Source organism: Rhinoraja longicauda, chromosome 29 (genome assembly GCF_053455715.1).
Source record: "Rhinoraja longicauda isolate Sanriku21f chromosome 29, sRhiLon1.1, whole genome shotgun sequence".
In the NCBI taxonomy this organism is placed as follows: domain Eukaryota; kingdom Metazoa; phylum Chordata; class Chondrichthyes; order Rajiformes; family Arhynchobatidae; genus Rhinoraja; species Rhinoraja longicauda.
The window spans coordinates 18,001,815-18,023,385 of NC_135981.1; the positions used below are offsets into that span (position 1 = coordinate 18,001,815).

General features: G+C 43.3%; 1 protein-coding gene across 8 annotated transcripts in view; it reads right to left on the reverse strand.

The window, feature by feature from the left end:
• Window positions 1-21,571, reverse strand: part of mpp2b (MAGUK p55 scaffold protein 2b) — a 466,432-nt gene that overhangs the window by 254,505 nt on the left and 190,356 nt on the right. For 6 of the 8 annotated variants that reach the window (XM_078424659.1, XM_078424665.1, XM_078424662.1 and 3 more), the window contains exon 2: window positions 15,486-15,614. In XM_078424659.1, coding sequence (XP_078280785.1) covers window positions 15,486-15,519 — 34 coding nt within the window. In that variant the 5' untranslated portion in view covers window positions 15,520-15,614. The remainder of the gene's footprint in view (window positions 1-15,485; window positions 15,615-21,571) is intronic. The other 2 variants (XM_078424664.1, XM_078424660.1) reach the window with 1 other exon arrangement.

The following is a 21,571-nucleotide window of genomic DNA, read 5'->3' on the forward strand; positions in this document are numbered from 1 at the left end:
AGGAACGAGAATGAATTGGAAATGAAACGGAGACAACGGAAGAGTGTGTGAGAGAGAAAAACTGCACAAGCATGTTGCTAAGCACGAAGATAAGGACTTGGTCTGTCTGAGTTCAAACAATAATTAAGAATGGCTGCACCACAGCCACTGAACTCAAAACCAAATAAAAATGAACCCAACTGAATGCTGATCTACTAAGCACAGTCCTGTTAAAGTTTATCGCTGTTGGAATCAGAAACAATTTCCACTAGAAATGGCATCAGAACAGTGAGGTGCACGGGCAAATATAGATTATGAAACAGATTATGATTATATAGATTATGCAGCACGTTATGAAGAGAGGAATGGAGACCAAAAGCACAAAATAATACCAAAAATGTTTACAAATTGTCTCCTCCCATCTGTCATCGGTTGGGGACATAGACATTCCTGCTGATGAAGCCTATTGCACGTTGCAACATGACCATGGGGAAGGGGGTACCTCTGAGCTTGAGAGAGCTTGGCATTTGATCGACCTGACCTTAAGAAGGATTCATTTACAGGGAGGCTGCAGGAGTCTGCTGCACAAACTGAAAACGTTAATAAACCAGTTTGATTGAAGGAAAATAGACAGCGCACTGCATCACCGAGCTGACGGCAGGTCAACAGACATAGACATTACTCAAGTGAATTTCCTAATAGCTACCATGCATTCTCTTCCTGGGAACTATGCCAGAAACAATCAATTTCCCATCGAGGTGGATTGATCAGGCATTGATGAATACATATGCACTCCCGGCTCAAACATCTTCAACACGCTACCTGGCACAATGCAAGCTGCACTGTAAATTCTTTGACCAAAGTGAAGACAGATGTCCACTCTGTCTGAGAAGCGAGCTCTGATATGTAGATAAATGGCTCTTGGATGCCAAGCCCAAAATCCAGAACTTCTAACCACCAAAGACCTGTCCAAAGTGATTGGGTCGCTGCAGAGGAGTGTCCAAGAGTATGTCCATAGAGAGGGTACGTTTGCGTGTGAGACAGAGAGGGAGACAGAGAGGGAGACAGAGAGGGAGACAGAGAGGGAGACAGAGAGGGAGACAGAGAGGGAGACAGAGAGAGACAGAGAGAGAGACAGAGAGAGAGACAGAGAGAGAGACAGAGAGAGAGAGACAGAGAGAGAGACAGAGAGAGAGACATAGAGAGAGACAGAGAGAGAGACAGAGAGAGAGACAGAGAGAGAGACAGAGAGAGAGAGACAGAGAGACAGAGAGAGAGACAGAGAGAGAGACAGAGAGAGAGACAGAGAGAGAGACAGAGAGAGAGACAGAGAGAGACAGAGAGAGACAGAGAGGGAGACAGAGAGGGAGACAGAGAGAGAGAGACAGAGAGAGAGACAGAGAGAGAGACAGAGAGAGACAGAGAGAGACGGAGAGAGACGGAGAGAGACGGAGAGAGACGGAGAGAGACGGAGAGAGACGGAGAGAGACGGAGAGAGACGGAGAGAGACAGAGAGAGTGTTTGTAGGTTAATTGGCTTGGTATAAATTTAAATTGTTCCTAGTGTGTGTGGGACAGTGTTAATGTGCGGGGATCGCTGGTCGGTGCAGACTCGGTGGGCTGAAGGGCCTGTTTCCGTGCTGTATCTCTACATTAAACTAAACACACAGTTTAGAAAGAATAAAAAACATTTTTCAATGTGGATAATATCAAGATTATATCTTTATCATTCACCAGGACATCAGCCTGTTGTGCAAGAGCCAATGAAAGCTCATGAATAACCAGCCCGCTTAATTGTTTAGAAGCACAGAACTGTAGATGTTGGTTAATGCACTAAAGGACACAAAACGTTGGAGCAACTCAGCAGGTTGGGCAGCATCTCTGGAAAACATGGATAGGAGACAGTTTGGGTCGGGAACATTCTTCAGACAGAAGGGTGTCAACCCGAAGCATCAACTGTCCATGTTCTCCAGAGATGTTGCCTGACCTGCTGAGTTACTCCAGTACTTTGTATCGTTTTGCTGCTCAATTATTTAAGGGATTAATTTCCTTGTTACGGTACAAAATGTAATTAGAACACAACTTGTCAGATAATATTGGATAATATGTCAGATAATATGTCAGATAATATTGGATAAACTTTACTCAGGCCATACATCGTTTGCTCACCAACGCCAAGAAAACATTGATTGAATTTAAATAATCTCAGTATCAAGTGCCATGTTGTGCTGCTTGCTTCATTAATGTAAAACACGCACTTGACTTTGAAGGTACAGGTTTCCAACATGAGAAACATGCGCAACTCGAAGAAGGATCTCGACCTGAAATGTCACCCATTCCTTCTCTCCAGAGAGGCTGCCTATCCTGCTGAGTTACTCCAGCTTTTTATATCTATCTACAGTTCCTTGTTTCTATAAGACCAGGGAACTGATGCGCTACAATGCCAAGATCTATATGCTGCATGCTGTATATTCCCCTTTGGTCTATCCATTGCACTTGAGTTGGACCTGACTGCATCAAGTACAGTATAGCGGATCTGTTTGGATAGCATGCACAAAAAGCTTCCCACTGTACCTCAGTACACGACAATGTTAAACCTAAACCCTAAAGGGATTTGACACATGGAGGATTGTTCCCCTAGCTGAGCAGTCCAGAACCAAGGGTCAGTCTCAAAATAGTGTTCGGAGCAGAATTAGGCCAATCGGCCCATCAAGTCTACTCCGCCATTCAATCATGGCTGATCTATCTCTCCCTCCTAACCCCTTTCTCCTGCCTTCTCCCCATAACCCCTTCCACCCGTACTAATCAAGAAACTATCTATCTTTGCTTTAAAAATATCCATTGAATTGGAGGTGTAGGCTTTATAGGATTGAAATGAGAAGAAATATCCGCATTCAGATGGAGGAAGATCTTTGGAGTTCTCTACCCCACAGTGCGGATGAAGTTTAGTTATTCAGGTCATTCAAAACAAAGATCAATCATCAATTTCAGGATCTTAAAGAAGTCAAGGGATGTGGGAATAGCGCAGGAAAAGTCCATTGAGGGCAAAGTTTGATGAGCTGTAGCACAGACAGGCTCGAAGAGTTACTCCTGTTCCTACTCCGTACTTTCTTGTAGAGAGACAAGGAACTACAGATGCTGGAATCTTGAGGAAATGGACAGACGATATTTCTGAGACAAACACAAAATGCTGGAGTAACTCAACTGGTCAGGCAGCATTTCCGGAGGAAATGGATAGGTGACGTTTTGGGTCAGGACCCTTCTTCATTCTCTTTTAAGACAATACCTCTGGCTGGGAACCTTCTCAAAAGGTCCTGACCCGAAACATCGCCAATCCATTCAGTCCACAAATGCTGCCTGACCCGTTGAGTTCTTTGAACACTTCAGTGTTTTGCTCGTGTGTTCTTGTGTTCATATTGTATAGCAGAAATGTTTAGAAACTAATTAAAGGATCATAATGATCCCAATATGTAAAGAGTAATGAACCATGAAGCATTCTTTGATACAAGCACAGCCCCAAAACAAAGCTGTTTGTACCTGGATATGACAGCTACTGTACTGTGAAACAAAGATAGTATTGTACTAATGTCTGGTAATCAATCACAAAGTATATTGCATAGTATAATACAATCATGTAATGAAATGAATGTAACCTGATTGCTAAATGCTGCAGATATGTCCATCCATGGCCTGTGGACAGGTTTGAGTGCCATCAATTGGCATGCAATTTCTCACCTGACTTTGGACCCCAAAACACCATTACTCACCATTACTCATGCACGGGATTCACAAATCTATTGCACCTGGTGGTTTTCACACAATGTACATGTTGCTCTCCCACACACACAAAATGCTGGAGTAACTCAGCGGGACAGGCAGCATCTCTAGAGTAAAGGAATTCCTTCTCTCCAGAGATGCTGCCCGTCCCGCTGAGTTACTCCAGCATTTTGTGTCTATCTTTGATTTAAACCAGCATCCGCAGTTCTGTCCAACACAGTTTGTTGCTCTCCCATGCCAGGGTGAGAGCTGGTCACCTCCCTTACACGGCACCATTTTCAAGGTACCTTTTTATGCAAGAACAATTTTTATTCCTATATTCCTTATAGACAACCATTGCGGTATTTGACTTCGACTTTAATCTTAACTGTGGGGTACTTGGGACTCTTGTCTGGCTGTTCCATGAGGCAAGGCACATGGAAAGAGATGCAAGGAAAGAGGGTCCCAGTGAGGGTGGGGGCCACCGAGAACGAAGAGGGACCATTGGGGACGACATTGAACACGTTGTAACTTTGTCGGCGCTCTATACATGGCGGCTTTGCCTCAGAAGGCAGTGGAGGCCAATTCTCTGGATGCTTTCAAGAGAGAGTTAGATAGAGCTCTTAATGATAGCGGAGTCAGGGAGTATGGGGAGAGGGCAGGAACGGGGTACAGAGTGTGGATGATCAGCCATGATCACATTGAATGGCGGTGCTGGCTCGAAGCGTCGAATGGCCTACTCCTGCACCTATTGTCCATTGTATCTTTGCAGAATTTGTGCAGGGTATGCAAAACAAAGAATTTCACTGTGACGTGTCTCACGTGATAATAAAGTATCATTCACAAAATATCCTTTACTGAAAGCAGTCAACTCACTGAATGAATGGTAGAACAATGTATGAAAATTCAAACACAGTGTACAAAGTTCCTCGAGATACACCCACACACTTGCCATGGTCACACAAAAATAGGCAACTTGAAGATGGGGCTGAGGAGCTGAGCAAATTACCGAAGAATGTCTTCAAAGCTGCACAACTTGCCTTGGTTTTACAAATTCCAGTAACATTTATGAAGCTATGACATTGACATTTTATCTGTAAATTATGCAAATTTGCCGCTGTGCAGTTTACAAATGTAATGAAGCAGGTCCTGCGTTAGAAATTAACCACTGTGGCAAAGCCAGCAGGTGTGGAGATACTTCACCGAGCGAGAAGCATACATGGCCTCCAGAATTTGGTGGCTGAAAAGCTGTTGTGCTCCTGCCGAGAATCTCTTGTAATTTGACATAATTATGACTTGGCTCAGCTCTTTGAGGGAGAAGAACTATTCGGCAAATTTCATTGAAAGTGGTTTGGTTTAATATTGTTACGTGTAAAGTGAAAAACGTTGTGTTGTGTGATATACAGGCAAATCAAGCCATGCATGAATATAATCATAGCATACACATGTACAATGGGTGGAGCAAAAGAAAGAATGGAAGGAAACAGAGTGCACAATCGTGCTCTCAACGTTAGCACGGCTAAGAAGCTGATTGTGTAGGAAAGATGCTGGTTCATACAGGAGACGCAAAATGCTGGGGTGCTGCAACTCAGCAGAACATGCAGCATCTCTGGAGGGAAGGAATGGATGACATTTGGTGTCAAGTCTGAAGAAACCCTTCTTTATAAGTTCATAAGTGATAGGAGCAGAATTAGGCCATTCGGCCTATCTAACCTGCTCTGCCATTCAATCATGGCTGATCTATCTCTCCCTCCTAACCCCATTCTCCTGCCTTCTCCCCATAGCCCCCTACACCCGCACTCATCAAGATTCTACTGTATCTATCTCTGCCTTATCTCCACAGATGCTGCCTGTCCCGCTGAGTTACTCGAGCATTTTGTGTCTATCCAAGAGGCTGATTGTTGACTTCAGGATGGGTAAGCCGAGGGACCTGTCTTCATCAGCGGGATGGCGGCGGAGAGAGCCAACAACTTTAAGTTACAGCTACAGAGAAAATGGAGATTAAAAAAGGGGAAGGACTGCAATGAGGCATGTTGAAAGTTTGGGAATATATCTTTAGTTCGCTTCAAGAGTCCGATAACAGTATTATTATTCCATGTATTAATCACTTTGTATGAAGGTGTTTGTATCCCCACCAGTCAAGCATTTGATGTGCAACCATTAGTGTGCATGGTTTAAACTTTTATTTGCATTTTACCCTTCCATCCATCACTTTATATTAGCAGGTTCAACTGCCTCTCTAACCTCTTCAACACTAGCACATGCTTCTTCAGATATGTGGTCCAAAACTGCTCACAATACTCCAAATGGGGTCAGATCAGTGCCTTATAAAACCTCAGCATTACATCCTTATTTTTATATTCCTGTCCACATATCTGTCCAAAGATAGACACAAAAAGCTGGAGTAACTCAGCACCTCTGGTGAAAAGGAATGGGTGACGTTTCAGGTCGAGACCCTTCTTCAATCTGAACTCCAGCTTTTTGTGTCCATCTTCGGTTTAAACCAGCATCTGCAGATCCTTCCTACACATATATCTGTCCAAATGTCTTTTGAAAGTCATGATTGTATCTGCTTCTATAGTTTCCTCTGGCAGCTGATTCCGAATACTGTCTGCATGAACAAGCTATCCATCTTAAATATCTCAAGAACAAGGCAGGTTATTATCTAAATGGTGTCAGATTAGGAAAAGGGGAGGTGCAATGAGACCTGGGTGTCCTTGTACATCAGTCACTAGAAGTAAGAATGCAGGTACAGCAGGCATTGAAGAAAACAAATGGCCTTCATAGCGAGAGGATTTGAGTATAGGAGCAAGGAAGTCCTACTGCAGTTGTACAGGGCCCTGGTGAGACCACACCTGGAGTATTGTGTGCCGTTTTGGTCTCCTAATTTGAGGAAGAACATTCTTTTTAATTAATTTTATTTAAATTTTAACAAAACACATACATGTTACAACTCATAGTACCCAATGATACCTACATTATAAATTCAATTATACATTATAAATTCGATTATACATGTATTGTTCTGTATTATCTCCCCACCCACAACCCCCCTCCCCCCCACCCCCCCACCCCCCAGTTAGAAAAAAGAGGAAAAAGGAGAGAGAAGAAAGAAAAAGAAAGAAAGAAAAAAGAAAGAAAAAAAGAAAGAAGGAAGGAAACCTGGAGACAAGAAGGAAACACTTCCGGCTAATTTCTTATTAAATTCTTTTTAAGGGTATCAAAACAATCCTGAAATTAAATATTTCCAATTCTTAATCCTAGTTTTAAAGTGAATGGGTTCCAAAGTTTCAAAAAGAAATCATATCTATTTCTCAGATTATAAGTAGCTTTTTCTAATGGGATTCAACTACGCATTTCTGCATACCATCTTTCAATTCTTATTTCCTTATGATCTTTCCAAGTGACCGCTACACATTTTTTTGCTATTGCTATTGCTATTTTGAGAAATCTTTCCTGATATTTATCTAAAGTTAATCTTGGTAATATTCCTTTAGTATCTCCCAATAAAAACAACCTTGAATCCAATGGTATGGTCTTATTCATCAATTGTTCCAAAAAGTTTTTTAGGTCTTTCCAAAAAGGAGTTACCTTCGGACATGCCCATGTGGAGTGTAAAAAAGTACCCACATCCTGGTTGCATCTAAAACAAATGTCAGGTAAATTTGGATTTCAATTGTTTAATTTTTTCGGAGTTAAATATAATTGATGTAAAAAATTATATTGTACTAAACTATATCTCACATTAATAGTATTTTTCTTACTTTCTAACACAATCTTTGAGGAAGAACATTCTTGCTATTGAGGGAGTGCAGCATAGGTTCAGCAGATTCATTCCCGGGATGGTGGAACTGACATATGATGAAAGAATGGATTGACTGGGCTTGTATTCACTGGAATAGAGAGGGGATGAGAGGGGATCTTATACAAAAACATACAAAATTCTTACGGGATTGGACAGACTAGATGCAGGAAAAATGTTCCCAATGTTGGGGGAGTCCAGAACCATGGGTCACAGTTTAAGAATAAGGGTTAGGCCATTTAGGACTGAGCTGAGGAAAAACATTTTCACCCAGAGAGTTGTGAATCTGTGGAATTCTCTACCACAGAAGGCAGTGGAGGCCAATTCTCTGGATCTATTCAAGAGTTAGCTAGCTATAGCTCTTAGGGGTAATGGAATCAAGAGATATGAGGAGAAAGCAGGAAGGGAGTACTGATTTTGGATGATCAGCCATGATCATATTGAATGGTAGTGCTGGCTCGAAGGGCCGAATAGCCTACTCCTGCACTTATTTTCTATGTTTCTATGTTTCTCTTCTCACCTTCAGCCTATGCTCAGCCGATTGAGAATCCTTTACCTTGGGAAAAAGGCTGTAAGAATTCACCTCATCCATTTCTCTTGAGAGAATTTGTTTTGTTTTGGCATTACTTTTTCTCCAGCCCATCCCATTGTGCATCTATTCCAATAACTCATTTGATGAAGGATATTCTCCACATAGGAAGGCATGGCAGCCAAGAATGTACAAGATCACATGCAAGGCCAATGACCTGGATGAGATGCTGAATTGCTGTCACCATTAGTTTAGTTTAGTTTAGTTTAGGGATACATCACTGAAACAGGCCCTTCGTCCCACCCAGTCCGCACCAACCAGTGATGCCTGTACACTAGCCCTATCCTACACACTAAGGACAATTTACAATTTTCACTGAGGCCGATTAATCTACAGACCTTTGGAGTGTGGGAGGAAACCGGAGCAACCAGAGAAAGCCCACGTGGTCACAGGGAGAACATACAAACTCCGTACAGGCAGCACCCGTAGTCTAGTCAGGATCAAACCCGGGTCTCTGGCGCTGTAATTATAGCACCAACTGAGTATCCCCCTAATTGAGGGATGGGAAAGAATTTATGGACCCAAATGCACAAAATATGAGAGGCATAGATAGATTATTTTTCTCATTGTGGAAATGTCAAGTTGGATTCTTTTTCTCATTGTGGAAATGTCAAAGACTGGAGGGCATAGTTTTAAGATTAGAGGGGCAGAGTTTGAAGGAGGTGTGTGGGACAATATTTATGTTACACCGAGAGTGGTGGGTGTCTGGAACAATGCTGCCAGGGGTGATGGTGGAAACAGATATGATAGTCCCATTTAAAAAGCTGTTAGATAGGCACATGGATACGAGGAATGGAGAGATATGGATCACATGCAGGAAGATCAGATGAGTTTATCTTGGCATTGTGTTTGGCATGGACATCGTGGGCCGAAGGAGCATCCTGTGCTCTATGCTTGTGATGTCTTAATGTGAAACTTAATTGGTTCTCCGTACGAAATCATCTTTATATCACGTTAACAAGTCTATTAGTTCACTTCTTCCCAACAAGAAATAATTTGAGGACAATCCCCCTTTAAAGTCGGCCAGTTCTCAGCATGGAAATGGGAATGATTTAATCAATTAGTCCCACAAAATCGGTGGATGCTCATTTCAGTGAGCTCTATATTTATAGTTGATCATTATTCAGTGTGTACCACATATTAGATTTATTTTCACTGCCTATATTGAAATATCTGTTATGGTTTTATTATGGGCTGAGCATTGCATTAATTTTACATGGATCTATTGGAGTTTATATACGGGAAAATGTAAACTAAGAGAATGATTGGCCTTTATTCTTCGGTAGTTTAGGCATTGCAGGCAAAGGTTTAGAAAGCCACCTTCAGCACTCTCCCTGTCTGCACAGTGCATCGATTTAACACCTGCGCTGCTATCTGCAGAAAACAAACCTAAAACGTGGAAAGACACAAAATGCTGAAGTAACTCAGCATCTCTGGAGAAAAGGAATAGGTTTCAGGCCGAGGCCCTTCTTCAGACTGAGAGTCAGTGGAGAGGGTAACTAGAGTTATGGTTAAGGTACAGAACAAATCAGAGCCGGCACCAATGACTCAGGAAAGGTGGAGCCCACAATGGCCCAGTGACGGCTGTGCAGGAAGTGATAACGTTGGGATAAGAACAGTGAAACCAGCAGGACCACTAGTGTGGGGGAGGGATGCCGAGAGGGCGAAGGCAAGGGTTACTTGAAGTGAGTGACATCGATATTCATACGGCTGAGACTGTGGTAGGCCGAGGCTCAATTCAGGGTTCCATTACTTACTCAAATCAGGACAATGCCTTCAACTCAAACCTGAAATATTCAAATAAAGAAAAATTGCATCTGGATACTGAAAATAATTCAAACATTTTGCACTTAATGGGATAAAAATAAAGCAAACACCAGCAAAAACTATCAATTTTTGCTCTTTTATTAATTGAACCTCTGGTCTCAGGATATAGATCATCTCATCTTAAATGTCCATTCCAAACAATTTACTGAAATTTATGTTAACTTGCAATATTCTTCCCATCAGTAAAGATATAAAACACATTTATGAAACAGAAGACCGCTAAATCAATACAAACCCTTAATTTGTTTTCAGACTTACAACTCGCTGAGAGAAACAATTTTAACTCTGTGTACACTGGCAGACCAACATTTGCTTATTGTCAATCCTTGATAAAACATTCTGTGAAGATGGGAAAATCAATTTGGTTTCAACTAAGTGAGAAACCTTGAACCTTAAAGCCGCTTTCTAATTTGCTAAACATGCTTCACCTAATTCAACAGTACCAATGAAATCTGGAAACACTTTCAAGATTTCCCACCTCAACTCTTGCAAACCAAAAATTTATTGAAGGTTATTTCCTTTAATAGAATTAACAGAAGTAAAACAGTGAAACAATTAACTGGGCGTCATGTTTGGCATCGACTTGGTGGGCCAAAGTACTGTACTACATTCTATGAAGTAATTAACCATTTATCACAACATCTCGATTACTGGAATGGAGAAGGAAATTATATAGGTATATAAAAGAGAAAAGAAAATCTATACTGGTACATGGAAAATGAATTGTCCACTGTCTTTTATAAAGACCCATACTCTACCACCCTTTTGCACATAATGCAGGAACCTTAATAGGCTATTCAGTCCTTCCTGTGTTGTTCCATCATCCAGTTGATTGATGGTCGATCTACATCCTAACTCCCTCTATTGGCCATGGTTTTTTTTAGTTTAGAGATACAGCGCGGAAACAGGCCCTTTCGGCCCATCGTGTCCGCGCCGACCAGCGATCCCCGCACATTAACACTATCCTATACCCACTCGGGAAATCTTTACATTTACCAAGCCAATTAACCTACACACCTGTACGTCTTTGGAGTGTGGGAGGAAACCGAAGATCTCGGAGAAAACCCACGCAGGTCACGGGGAGAACGTACAAACTCCGTACAGACGGCACCCGTAGTCGGAATCGATCCCGGGTCTCCAGTGCTGCATTTGTTGTAAGGCAGCAACTCTGCCGCTGCGCCATCGTGCCGCCCATTCTTAATACACTTTTCGCAATAAAAGTAATCTAGGTTCTGAGGTTGAAATTCGCTGCTGTACCTTATCCGTTAGAGTCATACAGCACAGAAATAGCCCCTTTGGCCCACCTTGCCCTTGCCTACCAAGATGCCCCATCTACGCTGGCCCCATTTGCCCGCATTTGGTCCATATCACTCTAAACCTTTCCTAATCGTGTACCTATCCAAGTACCTTTTTAAATGTTGTTATTGTATCTGCTTCAACTAACTCCTCTGGAAGCTTGTTCCATATATCCACTACCCTCTCAGTGAGAATGTTGCCTCTCAGGTTCCTATTAAGTCGTTCCCCTCTCACCTTAAACCTATGTCCTCTGGCTCAGGCATCTGCACATTGTGGATGGCTCGATTGTAATCATGTGTCTTCTTTCCGCTGACTGGTTAGCACGCAACAAAATCCTTTCACTGTACCTTGGTGCCAATAAACTAAACTCAAAACTCAACTCTTGATTCCCCTACCCTAGGAAAAGAACTCTGTGAATTCATCCCCACTATTCCACTCATGCTTTTTACACACCTCTTATATGATCACACCTGAGCTTCTTGCTTGCATGTTTTATTTTCCATAGTTACAGACAACAAACTAATTTCTCTATGTCCTCAACCAGCAGTGCGTTTAAAATTCACCTCAAGTAGCTCAGCAGTGCTGGAGAGACCGAGCCCTGGTCTATGCCCTGCCTGCTGATACCAGCCTCCTGAACACGGGATTCATTCAACGACTGGAGACCGCTGTATTGTTTTGTATTAACATTACATTATCAATTTGCATAAGTGGAGCTGTTGGAAATTGAAGCACATTCCCATAAACTGAAAAGCACAGCCAGCGATACATTTTCATGCCATCTTATAAAAGGGAGATCTGCAGAATTTCCACAGAGATTTAATTAAATTGAATACATTTTATTTTAAGCACAGCATGTTAGACTTAAAATACATTGCATTACAAAGTTTGGCCACACATTTGGTGAGGGCAGGAACCCTTCCAGCAATGGAGGTTCCCACTGATCGAGTACACACATAAGTGGCCATACTTGGTGCCTAGTGTCTTCAGAGAAAGAGTTCAGGAAGCAGGCACGGAGATAGAACATAGAACAGATCAGCACAGGGACAGGCCCTTCAGCCCGCAACGTCTGTGCCAAACATGATGCCAAATTAAACTAATCTCCCTTCACGTGATCCATATGCCTCCTTTATCTGCATATCTATGTGCCTATCTAAAACCCTCTTAAATGCCACTATCATATCTGCCTCCACCATCACCCCTGGCAGTGCTATCCAGGAACCCACCACTCAATGTTTAAATAAAACTGGCTTGAAATTCTCCTTTAAAATTTGTCCCTCTTGCTTTAAATGTATGTCCTGCAGCCTGTGACATCTCCACACTGGGGAAAAGGTTTTGACTGTCTATCTGTGCCTTGCATAATTTTATAGAATTCTATCAGGTCTCCCCACAGTCTCTGACACTCCAGAGAAAACTTTCCAAATTTGTCCAACCTCCCCTAATAGCCAATGCCCTCTAATCCAGGCAGCATTTAGGCAAATCACCTTCTGCACCATCAAAAAACTGCAGAGTTGTGAACACAGCCCCGCTTGATCACTCAGACCAGCCTCCACTCACTCCCCTTCTTCTGCTCCTTCTACACTCCAGGCTGCTCAGAAAAGCAAGCAATATAATCAAGTACCACTCACACCCTGGCCATTTTCTATTCTCCCTTCTCCTATCGGGCAAAGGATCCAAAAGTTTGAAAGCACATACTAACCACCAGGTTCAAGATCAGTTTCTTTGCCTCTGTTATTATCATCTTGAATGCACCTCTCATATGCTGAAGATGAGTTTTTAATCTCATTGCGGGCCTTACATTTCTTTTACCTGCACTTTCTATGTAACTATGACCCAATATTCAGCACTCTGCTATTTATTTTCTCTCTTGCACTACCCTGATGTACTTATGCATGATATGATTTGCCTCAATAGCGCGCAAACACATTTTTTCCACTGTATCACAGTGTACGTGACAATCATATACCAACAGTATTACTAATTCCCAATTCTAGTACAAAACAGACACCGTAATTTTTTGTTTGTTAGCTATGACTACACACCCAGCAGTACACATTTCTCCTCTGATCTCTGAATTTGACTCTTACAGCTCAAAGAGAGCACATAGAACAGCAAAATTATATACAATTTGTATTTCTGTGTGGGAAGAGAATCACTATCTTCACCAGCAGATCCCAAATAATTATTTCAAAACCTCTATGACTTAAGCTCAGGAGCTGCCACCTCCTCAATTTTACTCTGGTGTTACTCTGTCAGCTTTCCATTGCTCTGAATAAAATTGATTAATTGATTGATTGAAAGATGCAGCATGGAAACCGGCCCTTCGGCCCATTGGGTTCACACTGACCATCGATCACCTATTCACACATTGGTACTCTTATCCCACTTTCACTTCCACTCCCGAGAGGGCAAGGACAATTTACAGATGCCAAATAGCCTGCAAACCCATCATGTCTTTGGGATGTGGGAGGAAACCAGAGCACCCAGAGGAAACCAACATGGTCAGAGAGGGGACGTGCATACTGCGCACACACAGCACCTGAGGTCAGGATCGAACCTGGGTCTCTGGTGCTGTAAGGCAGCAGCTCTACCCGCTGCGCCACTGTGCTCTGATGTGGAAGGTTACACAAAGGCCTCTGTGCAAACAACACCAAGCTCAGCATCTGTGACCGCCATCATTGCCAACTGCAATGGTCGGCATGTTCAATGAATTTATTCAAGTCCAAGCAAGGCAACTAGCAAATTTCACGATACCTGAAATTCCAACAGTTGTAACTATGTCCGTATCAACACCAAGCCTTGGAACAACATAAGCCTCTTCAGACAAGAGCAAGAGGAGGAATAAATTAACAGCAATGGACAAGTGAAAACGAGATCTTGACTGTTTAACACTGGATGAGTATTCCACCTCTGGGGCTGGTTTTCCCATCGCAGATCAACTCTATCCGTGGCATGCACATTAGAGCCTGCACTATAAAGCAATCTGACTAATGAAATGAGGCTAATAAAACCAGGCTTCAGAATTGTTGTAATTTCCCAGAACAAGGAGATATAAAGTTCAACCACTCCCACGGTCCCATGTGGAGCAATAGATCGGTGCATTCAGCAATGCTCCATGAATACGCAGGCTCAGGCCTGGTGGAATTCTCCGCTGGGAGATTGCCTGGGATATAACCTGTAATAAGCCTGCTGCCCAGGGGAGCAAATGAAACAACCTGCCTGTGGAATCTAATACACATCTCAAATCACATTAAGTGACAGGGCGGTACAGTGGCACAGCTAGTGGAGCTGCTGTCTCACAGCGCCAGTGACCCGGGTTCGATCCTGACCTCGGAGTGCTGTCTGTGTGGAGTTTACACGTGTCCGTGGGTTTCATCCCTTGCTCCGTTTTCCTCCCACATCCCAAAGACGTGCGTGCGGGTTTGTAAGTTAATTGGCTTCTGTACATTGGCCCCCGTGTGCAGGGAGTGGATGAGAAAATGGGATAACATAGAACTAATGTGAATGGGTGATCGATGGTTGGCTTGGACAGTGGGTTGAGGGGCCTGTTTCCGTGCTCTATTTCTAAACTAAATGCATGAACTAAACAAGAACCAGCAACGCCGGAATAAACTTTCAAGTTAAAAAGTCTAATTTACGTTAATTTAGTCCTTATAGTTAAAATATAACACTGCCAAATTAAGAGATCATGGTGACATTTGTGAAGTATTGATTAAAAAATGGTTTAAATTTGGCATTTCTCTTCAAAGATCAAACCATTTCACAGAAAAGCAATTAAAAAGTAGCAACTGTGTGATAATTATAAAATAAGTATCAATTTTTTTAAATAGTGTGCACAATAACAACATATTTATTGTGCACATTATTTAAAAAAATTGATACTTATTTTATAATAAAATGCCCCAAATCATTTCACAGCAGCAAACCCCAGGCAAAGAGGCAGCAAGTGAGAAAACTAGCTGCAGTTATAGCATTATAGAGTCATGCAGCCCTTAAGGTCCTTAAACACACAGTGTCCCAGCGTCATTAAGTACATATCGAGATAAATCCTTTTTTCGAACAGTCAGACCATACATTTCTTTGCTGCGGCATCCAAATACTTCTCAAACATCGGGATAATTGCATTTACGCTCCCAAACAAAAAAGCAGACCAACAATGAACTGTTTTCAAAAATAAAACAGATGCACAAAAAACTCTGCAAATGAACTCCGGTGGCAAACAAGACCTTGCACAACGCACCTGAATTGTCTGAATGAGCTGACGCCACCGGCATCTTGGCACCCGTTGATCAAAGACAAAGGTTTCCTGGCTACCGTTCGAGTGATGGCCTATGGCAGCTTACTCGTTCTCCGTTGTACAATCAAACTGCTGGAAAAGAAAACACAGCTTAATGTGGTGAGCTAACACATACAAGCGCTATGTACTCAAAATTTCCTCATGAAGTCTTGGTGACATATTAGAAAATTACTGGGCAAGAATGTCACGTCTTTGGTTCTAATTCTGTGGGCTGCGATGTTCTAAGGAGGTCTTCTGCAATGGATACAAAATCTAGAGACAGCCCCACTTTTCCCAGAATTTAATCTTGATAAAAGTAATCAGGCAAGACCCTGGAACTGGTGGTTGAATCGCTAACATTGCACCACCTGACCCCACCACTCCAGAAAGTGTCTCCATGGGATTCATGCTTCACAGTCAGTCATACAACAAGGAAACAGACCCATCAGCCCACCTTGTCCATGTCACCCAAGTTGTCACACCAAGTTCTTCCTATTTGCCTGCATTTGGCCCATAGCCTTCTAAACATATCTGTCTAAAGGCACCAAAAGTTGGAATTGTCTCCACTTCGAGAACTTCCGTTGGCGGCTCATTCCAGAAATGGACTACCCTCCGCGTGAAAAAGTTGTCCAGAAAAATATCTCCCCATTCACCCTGAACCTTTGTCCTCTAGCTTTAGCATCCTCTACCTTAGGGAAAGAAGACTGTGAGCATTCACTTCATCCATGTCTCTCATGATCTTGTACACCTGATTACGAACATCTCTCAGCCTCCTAAACTCCAAAGAATAAAGTCCCAACCTATGTAACTTCTCCCTTTAACTCAAGCCCACAAGCCCAGGTAACATCCTGCCGAATCTCTTCTGCATGTCATGATGAAGCTATTGGATTGTATGCAGAACTGATCCAGGAAGAAATTGATAACTCTTTCCAAAGAGGTACAGTTCCTTCAGAGCTAATGGAATATATACTTATTTTTTCCCAGGAACCTCGGTAGTGGACCAAGCTGAAGGACTCTGATGAGCCCCTAGGTGACACAATCCATTTAGTAACCTGAGATGGGAGCGGTTCATGAATACATGTTCTGCTGCACTGTCAATGCAAAGCACGGTCTCTTCAATCTGGTCTCTCTCGAAACCTTCTCAATTCAAGATGTCATTTCCAATTAACGAAGACAATCTGGAATTGGCACCAAATGCCAATTCTAATACGGTTAGCAACTCTTCAACGTAATGAGTTCTCATCAGGAGATTGAGTTTGAGATAATCACGTAAGAGTTGAAATGTTTGTTCCCAGTGCCTAACATCAGGAAATTATCAAGGAACCAACTTTCCAGCCTGAGGTAAAAGGGAGCATTGCCTGCACAATTAAAAAGGCACCTCTGATATTCCAGAGGCATAGCAACCAATTTGTGGTGCGCCACAATATACCTAAGCTGTCAGACCATAGGAAGTCAAAAAACATGCAAAGATATTATGGAAATCCGTAATGGACACCAGATATGACTGACATTGAGGATCCTTATACATGGTGCTTGAAGCAACCTACTTATTTTAATTGATTACCACTGACAAGGCAGTGATAAAACTTAGATTCAAGGCTCAAAACTCACAGGTCATTGCCACACAGGAAAACGTTCCAAGTTTGTCAACTATTTGGCAACAGCTACTACATGTAGAATTCTCCTGGCACAGCAGACTCGATTCATAAACATACGAGGAGCGTTTGATGGCTCTGCGGCCGGGACACAACCCAAGTGTCAAGTCAAGAATGTTTTATTGTTCCGTTTTGAAACATGCGACCATGAAACTCTTACTTGCAGCAGCACAACACAGATGTGAACACATACTCTGTAAAACTCGTACTGTACAACAAACAAAAAGTTCTGCATAGACAAATAAATAAACGACGATAGAGCCATAATAGAGCAAAGCAAAAAATAATCCCACCAAGTCTATATAGCTCGGAGCCTATTTGAAGGATGCATTGTTTAACCGCCTGATGGTTGTAGGGAAGAAGCTGCTATGAACCTGGACATTACAGTTTTCAGGCTCCTATACCTTCTTCCCGATGGCAGGAGTAGCGTGGCCAGGGCAGTGTGGGTCTGTAGGAGTTAAGAAGGATGAGGGGAAATTTCATTGAAACCCACCAAATAATGATAGACCTAGATAGGTTGGACGTGGAGAGATTGTTTCCACCAATGGAAGCCAAGGACCAGAGGGTACAGCTTCAGAATAAAAGGACATGCTTTTGGAACGAAGTTGAGGAGGAATTTCTTTAGCAAGAGGGTGGTGAATCCGTGGACCTCATTGCCACAGACGGCAGTGGAGGCCACTTCATTAGGTGTTCTTAAAGCAGAGATTGATAGGGTCTTAAATAGTAAGGTTACGGGGAGAAGGCAGAAAAATGGGGTTGAGAGGGGAAACTAGATCAGCCAAGATCGAATGGTGGAGCAGACTCGATGGCCTAATTCTGCTCCTATGTCTTATGTTCTAATTCAGCGGTCTCCAAACTATGGCCCGCGGGGATCCACTAAGACCCCCCCTCAGTCTTCTAAATTCCTGCGAGTATAAGCCTAGTCTATCCAGTCTTTCTTCATATGAAAGTCCTGCCATCCCAGGGATCAATCTGGTGAACCTTCTCTGTACTCCCTCTAAGGCTAGAATGTCTTTCCTCAGATTAGGAGAGCAAAACTTGGTGACATATTACAAAATTACTGGGCAAGAATGTCACGTCTTTGGTTCTAATTCTGTGGCTGTGATGTTCTAAGGGGGTCTTCTGCAATGGATACAAAATCTAGAGACAGCCCCACTTTTCCCAGAATTTTGATAAAAGTAATCAGGCAAACCCTGGAACTGGTGGTTGAATCGCTAACATTGCACCACCTGACCCCACCACTTCAGAAAGTGTCTCCATGGAATTCATGCTTCACAGTCAGTCATACAACAAGGAAACAGACCCATCAGCCCACCTTGTCCATGTCACCAAAGTTGCCACACCAAGCTCTTCCTATTTGCCTGCATTTGGCCCATAGCCCTCTAAACATATCCGTCTAAAGGCACCAAAAGTTGGAACTGTCTCTACTTCGAGAACTTCCGTTGGCGGCTCATTCCAGAAATGGACTACCCTCCGCGTGAAAAAGTTGTCCAGAAAAATATCTCCCCATTCACCCTGAACCTTTGTCCTCTAGCTTTAGCATCCTCTACCTTAGGGAAAGAAGACTGTGAGCATTCACTTCATCCATGTCTCTCATGATCTTGTACACCTGATTACGAACATCTCTCAGCCTCCTAAACTCCAAAGAATAAAGTCCAAACCTGTGTAACTTCTCCCATTAACTCAAGCCCACAAGCCCAGGTAACATCCTGCCGAATCTCTTCTGCATGTCATGATGAAGCTATTGGATTGTATGCAGAACGGATCCAGGAAGAAATTGATAACTCTTTCCAAGAGAGGTACAGTTCCTTCAGAGCTAATGGAATATATACTTCTTTCTTTCCAGGAACCTCGGTAGTGGACCAAGCTGAAGGACTCTCACATCCGGCCCGCCACAAGATTTTATCCAGCCCACGGCAAGCTCTTAGGTGGCGGGGACTGGAGGCAGAAGATGCCGACGAAGCTTCACCGGAGAGTGGATTGCCACCGACCCAGAGCCGGGACAAGGCAAGAGATCTCTCTCCCCCCACCCCCCCACTCTCTCTCCCCTCCCCCCACTCTCTCCCCTCCCCCCACTCTCTCGCCCCCTCACTCTCTCTCCCCCTCACTCTCTCTCGCCCCCCCACTCTCTCTCCCCCCCCTCTCTCTCTCCCCCACTCACGCTCTCTCCCCCCACTCACTCTCTCTCCACCCCCACTTTCTCTCCCCACCTCTCCCTCCCCCCCACTCTCTCTCCTCCTCACTCTCTCTCGCCCCCCCCACTCTCTCTCCCCCTCTCTCTCTCCCCCACTCACGCTCTCTCCCCCCACTCACTCTCTCTCCACCCCCACTCTCTCTCCCCACCTCTCTCTCCCCCCCACCTCTCTCTCCCCCCCACCTCTCTCTCCCCCCCACCTCTCTCTCCCCCCCCACCTTTCTCTCCCCCCCCCCACCTCTCTCTCCCCCCCCCACCTCTCTCTCCCCCCCCCCACCTCTCTCTCCCCCCTCCCCCCACCCACTCTATCTCTCTCCCCCAGTGATGGTCACTGCATGTTTTCTGTATTTTCCAATATTTCAAGCTCTTTTTAAAAATTGAACATTATTTATTTGTTGCCATATAAACCTAATATAAACCAACCTAATCTAACCTAACCTAGTTTAACCTTTCCTAATCTAATCTAACGTAACCTAGTCTAAACTTTGAGTTCATTCAATTTATAAAACGCACACTTCTTTATTTTTTCCTACGGCCTGCAAAAATGTGCCAAATATATAATGTGGCCCTCACACTGAAAAGTTTGGAGGCCCCTGGTCCAATTCTACCAGCGGTAACATTCTAACTGCAGCAATTTGTTGTAGATTTAGCAATGAACCTTAGACAAACTTATAAAATGTCCAAATTGACTTGTTAACAGTCGGAGCACAATCTACGCAATGTTCCGAGTGTTTCATGTATAAAAATACAATTAAGGACAGGGATGCTTAACCAAGCAGCCAGGACTGCTGCCAAGCCGAAATATGTCTTCAGGTAATGAAATGGTCCTTCAAACTATGTGGATTTCGTCAAGTGATGTTAGACGATACGAGCAAGCTAATCGGGATGACTGCTCAAAGAATTAAATGCTGGAACATGCCATTACATTGTAATTGTCGGAAACAATTAAAAAGTTGACTCCTCTTTCTGTTATCTGCATGCTAAGTGAATTCCAAGAGCACAAACAGTACAGTTATTATGTTTAGATTAGTTTGGAGATACAGCACAGAAACAAACCCTTCAGCCCACCAAGTCCACACCAACCAGCTATCCCCGCACACTTACACTATCCTAATACTAGGGGCAATTAAAAACATTTTTTTTATACCAAGCCAATTAACCTACAAACCTATGCGCCTTTGGAGTGTGGGAGGAAACCAGAAATCTCTGAGAAAACCCACGCAGGTCACGGGGAGAATGGACAAACTCCGTACAGACAGCACCTGTAATCAGGATCGAACCAGGGTCAATGGCGCTGTAAGACAATAGCTCTACCGTTGTGCCACCAATGTAATGAAAGCCAATGGCTGTCTTGACATACGCATTCTTTCCTCATTCACTTTATTTCAATATAATGCTATTCGATCTTTGCGAGCAGTTTTTCATCAAGAAGTCATCTCATCTGCCTGGATCAGGGGGGGATGAGCTGAAGGAGAGGTTGGACAAACGTGGACTTTTTCTTTGGTAGGGGATCTGAAAGAACTATATAACATTATGAAAGGTGTAGATAGGGTAGACAGCCAGAACCTTTTTCCCCTAGGGTGAAAATGTCAAAGGCTAGAGGTTTAAGGTGAGAGGAGCAAAGTTTAAAGGAGATGTGGTGGGTACCAGGAATGCACTCCAGTGACATTTAAGAGTCCATTAGACCGGCACATGGACATGCAGGGAATGGAGGAATATGGATCGCCTGCAGGCACATGAGATTAGTTTATCTTGGCATTGTGTTCGGCATAGACATTGTGGGCTGAAGGACCTATTTCTGTGCTGCACTTTTCTATCTCTATGTTCTACATTCTACTTGTTCACATTGACACAGCCACAAGCAGACCAGAAAAACATACTGTACTGTCACAGAGGTCACGTAAAAATGATCCAACAATACACCCCCGACCCACTAATTATACCCCTCCCGTGTCTCCAATTGAATAGCGGTGCTGGCTCGAAGGGCTGAATGGCCTACTCCTGCACCTATTGTCTATTGTCTATTGTCTATCATTGACTGCGAGAAAGTTAAATAAAACAAATATTAAATGTAAATTTATTTTACAGCAAAACTTGCTGTTCTTGCACGAGCCGCCCAGGCACCAGTTACCGAGTTGTCCTTCGAAGTCTTGATGAGGATCAGCTTGCCCCCACCGTCCGACACCAGTCTCCAAGAGGAG